Source organism: Rana temporaria, chromosome 3 (genome assembly GCF_905171775.1).
Source record: "Rana temporaria chromosome 3, aRanTem1.1, whole genome shotgun sequence".
Lineage (NCBI taxonomy): Eukaryota > Metazoa > Chordata > Amphibia > Anura > Ranidae > Rana > Rana temporaria.
The window spans coordinates 267,696,611-267,708,934 of record NC_053491.1 but is presented as its reverse complement, the minus strand read 5'-3'; the positions used below and the strand labels follow the sequence as shown (position 1 = coordinate 267,708,934).

The window sequence follows — 12,324 nt, the reverse complement described above, 5'->3', positions numbered from 1 at the left end:
TGAAAATGCCCAAAAATGTTGTGTGGCTACCAATTTTTTTCCAGCTGCTTTAACCCTCGTGGGCATGAGATCACCAGAGCTTCACAAGGTGCCACTGGAGTCCTCTTCCACTCCTCCATAACGGCATCACCAAGCTTGTGGACGTTAGAGACCTTGCGCTCATCCACCTTCCGTTTGAGGATGCCCCACAGATGCTCAATATGGTTTAGTTCTGAAGACATGCTTGGCCACTCCATCACCTTTACCCTCAGCTTCTTTAGCAAGGCAGTGGTCGTCTTGGAGGTGTGTTTGGGGATGATATCATGTTAAGATACTGCCCTGCAGCCCAGTGTCCAAAGGGGGGGGGGGGGGGGGGGGATGATCATGCTCTGCTTTAGTATGTCACAGTACATGTAGGCATTTCGGGTTCCCTCAATGAACTGTAGCTCCCCTGCACCGGCATCACTCATGCAGCCCCAGACCATGAGACTTCCACCACCATGCTTGACTGTAGGCAAGACAAACTTGTCTTTGCATTCCTCACCTGACACGCTTAACACCATCTGAACCAAACCAGTTTATCTTGGTCTCATCAGACCACAGGACATGGTTCCAGTAATCCATGTCCTTAGTCTGCTTGTCTTCAGCAAACTGTTAGTGGGCTTTCTTGTGCATCTTCCTTCTGGGATAACAGCAATGCAGACCAATTTGATGCAGCGTATGATCTGAGCACCGTCAGGCTGACCGGCCCCACCTCTTCAACCTCTGAAGCAATGCTGGCAGCACTCATACGTCTATTTCCCAAATAGAGTGCATGCGCACTCAACTTCTTTGGTCGACCATGGCAAGGCCTGTTCTGAGTAGAACCTGTCCTGTTAAACCGCTGTATGGTCTTGGCCACTGTGCTGCAGCTCAGTTTCAGAGTCTTGGCAATCTTCGTATAGCCTAGGCCATCTTTATGTAGGGCAACATTTTTTTTTTTCAGATCCTTTAGGGAGTTCTTTGCCATGAGGTGCCATGTTTAACTTCCAGTGACCAGCATTAGAGCGTAAGAGCGATAACACCAAATTTAACACACCTGCTCCCCATTCACACCTGAGACCTTGTGACACTAACAAGTCATATGACACAAGTGAGAGAAAATGGCCAATTTGGACATTTTCACTTAGGGGTGTACTCACTTTTGTTGCCAGCGGTTTAGACATTAATATACAAACAATTGGATAATATGGCACATTCTGAAAGGGGCTACTGACATAAAAAGGGGGTGGTCTGGGTAATACATATGAGCATTAAAAGTCCATGGCTGTGTGTTGAGTTATTTTGAGGGGACAGCAAATTTGCACTGTTATACAAGCTGTACACTCACTACTTTACATTGTAGCAAAGTATAATTTCTTTAGTGTTGTCACATGATATAATAAAATATTTACAAAAATGTGAGGGGTGTACACACTTATGTGAGATACTGTACACAAACTTTATTTTCTGTACAATACTATCAGAGGTAACATTTCATATTTTTTTTATGTTCTAGTTTAGATGTCATGGTGAATTTTGCAGTAGTGCCTGATTATTCAGAGGGGCTGAAGATCTTGTCACTGGATGCAGGAGAGTTACACGTGAGAAGCAGAAATACCTGTTCAGGACTTACCTAGCTGTGCCCAAAGAGGGTTGTATGGGTGGGTCTTTGCCAACATATTCACACTTTGTGATGAGTGCTTTTCTAGGAAGATTTTAATTGGTGGCTGCCCATTGGGCATGACTGTTGGTACCCAGGCAAGATGATTGGTGAGGAGAGCTGTAAGGAGTGCTGGAAGGAACCTGAAAAATAAGGAAAAGGTCACAAACATTTTCAAACCAATTTTTTCCCCTGATTACCAATTAAAAATATGAAAAAGTTAAAGATATCAAACTTGGGACTGCGCGCACACACACTTATACGCAAAGGTTTTAAATGAATAGCCCTGTGCTCAGTATAAATCAAAATCAAATACCTGCCTTTTTTTTTTTTATATATAGCTGGAATTTTAATAGTTCCTTGACCAAATCCTCCACTACTCTGACAATCCAGATGTACAGCCTACGCTTTTGTTTGTGTTACAATCGCTTAAAAGTATATACAGATTTTAATAGGTGTTTGATTATGGCTTACCATACAGTGTGAACCCATTTGTTTCCCCTAAAGGATAAAAACAGCCATTTCTGAGTTTGCCAACTGTATTTAGTAATGCAATCTGTGCACAATGAGTTAATATTTGAAGAACAAAAACCCCAGGGCTTTCATTTAGTGGTGCTAAGAACAGGATTATGATCTGAAATTGCTATGCTAACTACTGTAGAGGAGCAGGGGAATACACGACATGTGGAGAGCAAACTAATGATAAATATGACCACCACTTCAGCGGATCTAACCATCTATAGAAGAATTAATTGCCATTCAGCAGAAGAAAACACTGACTTATATCAATTGTTACAAACGTTTTTATTATGCTTTAACTGCCTCTTTTGGTGGCAGAGTGACAGATCTAATCCAATTAAAGAAACAGAAAAGTCCATAAACAAAAAAAAAATGCATTCCACCAAAAACGTCGTCATTGAAGATGAGCTGTGCTGGCAGGCAAAGTCCGCTGAATCAGCAAACTGCCACCTTTTTGCGATTTAGACAACCAATAGAAAGGAAGAGGGGGTAGGCTGAAGTTTGATTGCCAGCAAATAGTCAGAACTGCCTACAAACAGATTTATATTCAAAGAATAAAAGTAGATGTGGTAAAAAAAAAAAATGCACAAATGTAAAAACAACCATGTTGTGCACTTGCAATTTTTTGCTAATAGTGTTCCTAATTACCAGCACTCATTAATTTATAAAAAGAAACCATGTGTGAGACAGAGACACAGAGAGAGGGATGCGACTATGGAACTGACACTTGGCACACAATCTCTCCTAGTGTCACATGGTTATCTAGCCTGCCCTGCCTCTACACTGGAAGATAATATGCTTGGTCTAAAAGAGTATACAGGATTTAGTAGCAAAAATAAGCAAGCTTGATTGATAGACTACTTATTATACCCACTTAAATCCTGGATGCCTGACAAACAAATGGCGCTGAAAAAAAAGTATCACTGTGTAAACATAGCCAGATTTATTTTTAACTTCATCTATATACTGAAAACATAATTGTTTTTAGTTTTAGAGTGGGTAAGGATCAGACAGGCAATACTGCATTCAGAAGCTCAGCAAAAGAGATTCTTTCACTTCCCATCTGGGAGAAAAGTTAGGGAAAGAAATCTCTCTCTAGCAGGAAGTAAACCCATTTCAGCTTTTGTCATCCGTTATTGTTTATTGTTCTCGTCCTGTAAGTGCCATTCACACTGGGGCAGCACGACTTGCCACTCAACTCTGCAAGGCGATCTGCACACGACTTCAGAGGAGACTTGCAAAACGACTTCTGTATTGAAGTCAATGCACCTCACCCCAAAGTAGTACAGGAACCTTTTTCTAAGTCGGAGCGACTTGAGTCGCTCCTATTAGAACGGTTCCATAGTACAAAACAGAGCATGACTTGTCAGGCAGCTAAGTCGCCTGACAAGTCGCCCCTGTGTGAACTGGCACTAAAGGTTGTGCCCAGAACAGAAAAGGGAGGATAAAACCTTACAGGGTTCTAACCTTTCCCCATTCTATCCAAACCTTAAAAAAAAATATTGGGTGTAGATACCCTTAAATTTCCCAGTTGTAACTTTGTATTTGTATAACCAACTAAAACTTTCAGATCTCGGAAAACATTATACATTTGGCCAAAGGCACATAGGGATAGAATGCCATATTTTAGCTGCATATCCCATTTCATATTTTAATTCTATTGCGTGAATTACAAAATCTAGTAAGGGCTAGTTCACACCATAGAAACGCAGTCCGCATGCGATCCAAATGCTTTCCTCTATGTGTGTCTCCGACACATTTTTGGTGCATTTTTGATGCAGTCCAATGCATTTTCACCTCTTTTCTTAACCTCAAAAAGTGTGCTCAAGTGCTTTTTTGATGCAATTTACAGCGTTCCGGTATAGTCCAGTGCAGGAAAAATGCAACATGTTCTACTTTTTTTTCTGGAACTGGAATGCACTGGAACTACAAGCATTGGTGTGAACTACGCCATTGAAAACCATATAACCTACTTTCCATGCATTTTTGATGCAGAAATAAACGCTCTGAACTGCATATGGTGTGAACAGGCACTAAAAGAGCAGTAGTAATATCTTCTGAGCCCTGACCACCGTTGTACCACTGGGAGTCTTAAGCTTACCTTATTTGCAATGCAAGGAATTTGTAAAAGGTAAACATCCCGTGAAGTATATATAATAGTTGAAATAAGACAAACGGCAACACAGCAAGTGCTGCAATCAATCATAAAATCTACTCTTCACAGTAGGAATACAATGCACTGCTGAATGCTGACATCTTCTTTGCTATAATGATTTGGTGCACATAAGTGCTCTTTGCAATAGATACATTTTAAAAACAGCCACTCTTTTCCCCCAGCACTATTTGGCTGTTTAGACTGGGGTTGTCATGCAGGTCACAGTGTAGATTAAAATACTCTGGACTTTAGCTATTTACCACGTGGCATACTGGGAAAACCTTTAGAGCTGGAGCTCCTCCCATGTCTAAAAATAACTACCAAACCGTAATAATGAAAACGCTTTATATTTTGTACCCTCACTCTTTACCTCATAAGAAATAAGACAATTAATCAACTGTAGCTAAACACTGAGGGTGAACTGGCACTTGAAATGGCGTTGGGAGCATTGGGTGTTTTTTCTGTCTGAAAGCTCCTTTTTTATCAGCCTTTAAAACGCTCATCTACAAAGATGACTCAATGCCCAAATGTGCATGTATACATAGGCCAACATTGCTTCTACAGACTAAAAAACAAATGCCAATAACTTGAATAAGCAACATGTTTTATACCCGGTGTGCATGAGACCCAATTCATGACTTTTTAGTAGTACTTACTGGAAGCTGCCCATACATTAGTCATTCAACCAGCAGAAAAACTCTTGCTGAACTTTCCTGCTGTCAGTAAACATTGATCAGTGCTGCAGTCTGTAGCCTGCTGAGCTAATCTATCGGCTACAATCCGACAGGGTAGTTTGACCACTTGCCGCACGCCAATGTACGTCGGCAGAATGGCATGGTTGCGCATATTAGCGTACAGGTACGTCCTTTTTAATATGCACAGCCGTGGGTCGCGCTCGCGACCTTGTGACTGTGCCCACGAGACACGCAGACCCGATCGCCGCCGGTGTCCCACAATCGGGTCACAGAGCTGAAGAATGGGGTAGAGTCAAGTGTAAACAAACCTCTCCCCGTGCTTCCTAGTTTGACTGTCGCTGATCGTCTGGTCCCTGTCATAGGAAACGACAATCAGTGACGTGACACACCAAGCCACACCCCCACAGAGTAAACATCACTCATTAGGTTACACTTACCCCCCCTTCAGCACCCCCTACAGGTTAACCCCTTCACTGCCAGTGTAATTTTCACAGTAATCAGTGCATTTTTATAGCACTGATCGCTGTAAAATGAACAATGATCCCAAAATAGTGTCAAAAGTGTCGCAGTCACGATAAAAACTAGGGTTGTCCAGATACCGATACTAGTATCGGTATCGGTACCGATACCGAGTATTTGCGGGAGTACTCGTACTCGCGCAAATGCTCCCGATACCTAAATAGAATACTTTTTTTGTATTTATCAACATGTTCTATGAAAATTCTTTGAGTTTTTTACTACTGCGTGACAAGCAAATAAAACATTTTTATTCATTTTTACTCATTTTTATTCTTTTATAATGTCTTGAGTTAGAGTTCTTCATAATTCTCAAGAAAATATCCTTAGTCTGTATTGTGGTTTGAAAACTGTCACATGACATTTAAAAAAAGTATCGGTATTCGGTATCGGCGACTACATGAAAAAAAGTATCGGTACTTGTACTCGGTCCTAAAAAAGTGGTATCGGGACAACCCTAATAAAAACAATGCTGATCGCCGCCATTACTAGTTTTTTTTATAAAAATGGCATAAAACTACCCCCCCCCCCTATTTTGTAGATGCTATAATTTTTGCGCAGACCATTCAATAAAAGCTTATTGCGATTTTTTTTTAACAAAAATATGTAGAAGAATACGTATCGGCCTAAACTGAGGGAAACATTTTTTTTATATACATTTTTTGGGGATGTTCATTAAAGCAAAAAGTATTGCATTTTTTTCCAAATTGTTGCTCTACTTTTGTTTATAGCGCAAAAAATAAAAAATGCAGAGGTAATCAAATACCACCAAAAGAAAGCTCTATTTGTGGGGGAAAAAAGGACGTCAATTTTGTTTGAGAGCCACGTTGCACGATCGCGCAATTATCAGTTAAAGCGAGGTAGTGCCAAATCGCAAAAAGGGGTTTGGTCCTTTAGCAACACAACGGTCCGGGTCTTAAGTGGTTAACAAGTGTCGATCGGGAATCAACTTCTGTTCAACCAAGGTGACCATACAAGGATATAAAATTCGGTCCATTCCTGTTAAATTGGCCAGATTTTGATTAGTGTAGGGCCAGCTTAAAAGAGGAGCTCCAGCCATATTTGTGTTTATTAAAAGTCAGCAGCTACAAAAACTGTTGCTACTGACTTATAACAGACAGTCACCTGTCCCAGAATTCAGCAATATGCTCACCGCAGTTGTCCCTTCCCTCCATCTTCTGTCCCCGGCGCCAACATGTCAACTGTGGGCACCCGACTGACAGCTTGCAACTTTACAGCTGGGTGTCCCCACGCATTGTGAATGAACCTGCAGTCTTCTGGGACTTGTAATGTGTCCCAGATGACTGCGTGGAAAGAGGTGGGGGTGTGCTTGGAATGGAGAACTTGCCTAGGTGATCTGAGCGGAATTGAGAGCGGAATTGAGAGCGGGTATCTGTCAAAACCAAGTAACTTGCTTCCCCAAACCAAAAAGTGCCATTTTTAGAAGGAGGGCTTAAAGCGAAACTTCCCCTTTTGGGTAGAGCTTGGCTTTAAGGCACTACAGTAATAAAAGATAAAGCCAAACAGGATTATCAGGTATTAAGTTCTCTTTAAAAAGACTACAGACAAGGAACAAAGGTGAATACTTACCTTTTCTGCTACCTGCACAGCCACACCTCCTCTGTTGAGAAGAATCATCCTCTTTTCAGAAAACATCATCAATTGTTGATCTCCTGATCTTAATCTGCACTCAGTGTTTGTTCCTGCTAACCCTCCATGTCACTACATTTAAAAGTTCCTAGATACCACTGTTCTTTTAGGAATTGTTCACTTTAATGTTAGCCTTTTGAAGAGTGATCTACAGTGGTTTGCTCTTCAGAGGGCATTTTACTGGCAGTGAGGAGACAGTATGTAATCTCCTCTCCACCGGCTTTAACCTCCAAAACCTTCAGCACTGCGCCGTAACCTTGTCCATTGCATGTGGTTGCAGTCTGCCCCCATTCAGTAAGATGGGCTGCATTCAATGGATGATACTGCATGTTTTTACCGCTCCTCAACCGTGTGAAGGAAGACTTACATGCGCCTCAGGATTTTGACCTTTTTCCAGCTCCTGCCTCTTATAACTAGATTACATGGATGGAGTCTTAGAACAGAAGAGTTGCCTAGTAATAACCTGCACCTTTGGGAATACGGAAGATGCTTACCAGCCAAACAGCACTGTGAAATGTAAACAAAGTAGGTCTAGGCAAAAAGCTGCCAAATGCCTATTGTAATTTTTTAATTCAAATTTGAACACAAATTATATATATATATATATATATATATATATATATATACACATATATATATACATATACACACACACTTCTGGAGCTGTAACAATGTACTGTAAATACGTACTGATTCTTTGATGTGTATTCCATGAGGAAGGCAAACTCCTTCATAAATCGCTGACAAAGGTGATTTTTCTCTGGTGATCCAGACATCATTGTTAGCCAAACAGGTTCAGATATTCTGGGCATGGTGTACAGATTACAGATCGTTGTCCTGTATATGGTAAAAACACAGAAATAATTAAGACTTTTTTCTATTAGAATATATAAGAATAGTACAGAAACAACTATGTAAATAATTCATTATACAAACTAAAATAATCAAACGGGCATAATCAATTTTTACCACAGGAGTTTGCAGAATGTTTGGAATTTACGTGAATCAAGTAATTCTTAAAGAGGAAGTAAAAGTCTTCCTCATTATTTGTACCTACAGGTAAGCCTATAATAAGGTTTACTTGTAGGTATTGTAAATATCTCCTAAACTTGCACCATTTAGGACATATTTACTATATACACTACCGCGGTCGTCATCGGTGTATGCGCACTGAAGGAACGGCCCGCTCGTAACATTTCTTTCAAGAGCCTTTGTCTTGCTGTTTTTTTCCTTTTTGGATAACCGTTTTGTTTAAATGCATACAAGCAGACCATTCTAAGCACCCCTATCATAGGTGAATGGTTTGTCTTAACCCTCTACCTGCTGAAAAGCTTGGCCTGTTAAAGTAAAAAAAAAAAAAAAGAAAAAGTAAAACAGACTGGCTGGGTTCAAATAAAAGGAGAAGACACATAAAACTAATGCAGTCATCACATTTAAGGATTTGTACTCCACAAAATAAACATTTTTGGGGGTTAGATGCACTTTAAGTTAACAAATCAAAAGGTATAACCTAAAGCTGAACGTTTGCATTCACATTTTTTTAAGCAGAAATCATTTTATTGCAGAAGAAACTTTTCTGCAATAAAAGTATCTTATTTGCTTGCCAGAAAATATTCAGATTGTACACTAAGCCATAATTGCACAGTCACAGCATCTTACAGATGCCAGGATGAATGAACTCCCATGCACATAGAGCGCAGTTACATCATCACAAGCCTAAATGGTGGCCGAACAAGCCAAACCTGGAAGCAGATCGCAGGAAGGGAGCTGGCATGCGTCACACTGCTGTAGAGGAGGGGAGTACCGGTCACTTTATCTCCCCCTAAACTCCAGACTTTATTAATCAATGGACTAAAGCAGTACGAGACTACTACTAAAATAACAAATCACATATGTGCAAGTGCCTCTTTTTTTTTTTTGTTTTTTTTTTTGTCCCCTCATGAATACTTTTTTTTTTAGTGAACCAAAATGGAAGGAGAAAAATAAATCAATCAACCTAAGCCTGGTGTCATAAGATGCCATAATTTACCTTAGTCATACTTACCCCCCCTGCCACAGCTATCTTAAATTCTTATGCAAGTTCCAACATTGTGACTGCTGCCAAGTCACAGCACTGAGGCCTGACCATAAGTACCCAGTATAGAGAAGGTGTGGGTGGGGTGAAGTGTTTTTGTGGACTGGGTAGCAGATTCAGGCAGTAGGGAAAGGTAATCTAAGGAACACCATGGTGCCCACTAAGCAGCATCCGACTTACTTCAGGTTTCCTTTCTCAATAAAAATGTCTTTAATACTATTTTTCGATGAACTCCAGATCGGCAGAACTACTTGATGTTTTTAAACATGGAACTGTTAAAATCTTTAAATACAACTGAACACTTACCTATTTTCCTGGCTATGAAAAAGCAGTTAAATGTACCCGAGACCCTTAAACTGTGTCCACCCTCACCTATATCCCATTGACAGACAGAGGAGATTTATTGCTGCATGTCACATCTGGACTTATTGCTCCCAATTAAAGCCTGGGTTCACACTTGTGTGGTGCGGGAAACTGCATGAGATTTACACAAGAATTGCACTGCATTTTGTATGGTTCAAATCGCACTCCCTTTTTTGCCACACCTAAATCAGATTGCATGGGTTTTCACACCCATGCGATCAGATTCTGCCAATAGCACTGCATTTTTGTTTTTCATTGTGAACCTAGGCTAAATGAAAAGGAGAAATTGACACGAAAAAAAAAAAAAAAATTCCAGGTTTTTCTGTAAACAATAGCTTGTTTTTATACATAAAGCATTTTAGATTTTCATTTTTTTTTGTGGAATCCTGTTCTGGGGAATACTGGCTATTCAAAGTATTATTCTCCTTCGTGTCCATGATTTCAGAAGTATACGATTCATCAGAGGGCTTAAAGTAGAACTATAGGCAAAACACCTTTTTCTTCATTTTGAATAACATAAAAAAGAGGGTTATTATCTCCTGACTAATTGTTATTTTTTTCATCTGTGCCCAATTGGGGAAATTTATCTTCACTTCCTGCCCCATAGGCAGAATAGGAAGTGAGAAGAAATCCCTACAAATTATGGGATACCATTGGGCCCTCCTAGATCATCAGAACTAGTTTCCCCATTGAATATTTCTCCTGTTGCTGTGGACAACCACAATTTTTATTTTTATTTTTACTTTTTTTGATAATGGTAAACAGAACAAAGAGAGGGTGAATCTCCCTAATGGGGCAGAGGTAGCAATAAAAACCCAACATGTTTTAAATCCTCTTCACTCTGCCCAAAACAAAAAAAAGTTTTGCCTTTAGTTACATTTTAATTGATTTTGGTTCTTGGAAATGATTATTATAACAAATGGTTAAACAGCAAGTCAGAGCTCCAGAATTATACAACTTTATCACTTGTGAAGCACATGTGAATAGTGGCAAAGTGAAAAGAAAAAACACACAGAGATCGCTGTGTGGATTGAGGAAAAATTTTCCATTACACACACATACTCTTTTTGAGCTCTTCCTGGTATCATTCCAAGTAAGAGGATATAGTAAGTTCTGGCCAGGCATTCATAGTATGTGCATTGGAAAATTACTCCCATCAACTGATGACACAAACATGCAACTACAAACCATTTTACTCTACAATAAAGCTCCATTCATACTATAACAGCTCTTGAACTCATGCAAAACTCCCCATTTTTTTCACACGTACATAAAACGTGCAATAAAACACAATTCTGAACTTTTTACTAAGTTCTTTACTAGAACTGAATGAAATGATCAATCTCAGCGTAGATCATAACACTGTACCATGTTGCTCAGTTGTCTTCCTCTGATATTCTGGGTTTAGTATTGGCTCTGTACCAAGTGACATGCTATATCCTGCTGATGGACTCTGTCCCTTCAACAGCCACTTCCTGCAGCAGCTAGAGTCTACAGCTCTGATGGTGGGTGGAATTGAATACATCCTAATTAGCATTCAGTCACACCTACAGGAAGAGTCCAAACTAAAGATGGGCTCAAGCCTGAGCCCGTCAGGAAGCTTACACTATGCAGAATTCAAGTCTTGCCCAGTTAAATATGCCGACCAATGTGAACAGGGAAAGCCCCACCCCTCAGATCCCTCCCTCCCAGAGCCCTGCACTCTGTGAAGTGATTAATTTACATATGAAGGAACACCTTTATAACAACCTCCCATAGTTCTTCCTCTGTAGTCTTCCAGTAAGCCATTCTTAAACCTCAGTACACAGCGCTCAATTAAGTTATCCTGATCCAATTATCTTCGATTGTGATACAACAAATATTACCCACAAATTAACTGTGAAAACCAAACTTCATCATGTATATAAAGTGCTCCAGTACATAAAACATTTTAAACATCAAAAAAAGTGCAAAAATTCATTGTTTCTATTCCATTATTGAACAGTCCATATACAAAGTCTTATTGCGTTCCTCTGCAAATCAATCAGTGATGTCACTTTACAAGGTGCTCTGTGCTTAAAGTACAAATTAAATATATATATTTCTGTATACCTTTTTCAATCTTTGGTTTAGTAAATATACCCTTTTTGTGTAAATGCATATTGCATACTTTCTTGCAGATTGCTTTAGATATGTTTTTAAATAGATTTTTTTTATAATTGGAAGTTGCAGCACAGCAATATCAGCTTATATTACATAGTCTGTGTGACAACTTAACAGCACTGTGCCATACTCCTCACTAACATGACAAACACTTTAAAGAGGGCCTACACTTAAATTAGAAGGCTACTCTGTTCTGTAATTCCCGTACATTGCAGCTAGCTAATGGTACAAATTGAGCTCTATGTATGGCTGCCCTATAAAAAAAAAAACACATTTTGAAGTAAAGACACGCAATTTCAGCAATTCTATTTTCAGTTGTCACTTTAATGAACCATTATACATTTAAGAATATTTCCAGTATACAACAGAGGTAAAGATACAATATTAAGCTATATAAAAACTGTACAATTTTATTTCACATAAAAATAAAAACATTGTTGTAGGAAAAGGCACTCTTTGGGAAAAATGCAAAACCACAATAACATTTTGTTATTAGAAAAGGACTCAATCCCTGGATTGGGAAAAGCTTCGAATAAATTGGCCTCCTATG

General features: G+C 39.5%; 1 protein-coding gene across 2 annotated transcripts in view; it reads right to left on the bottom strand.

Moving 5' to 3' along the window:
* Nucleotides 1-12,324, bottom strand: part of FNIP1 (folliculin interacting protein 1) — a 160,643-nt gene that overhangs the window by 20,942 nt on the left and 127,377 nt on the right. For both annotated transcript variants that reach the window (XM_040344656.1, XM_040344657.1), the window contains 2 exons: nucleotides 7,886-8,032; nucleotides 1,634-1,803 (listed from right to left, as the gene is read on the bottom strand). In XM_040344656.1, the coding sequence (XP_040200590.1) occupies nucleotides 1,634-1,803; nucleotides 7,886-8,032 (317 nt within the window). The remainder of the gene's footprint in view (nucleotides 1-1,633; nucleotides 1,804-7,885; nucleotides 8,033-12,324) is intronic.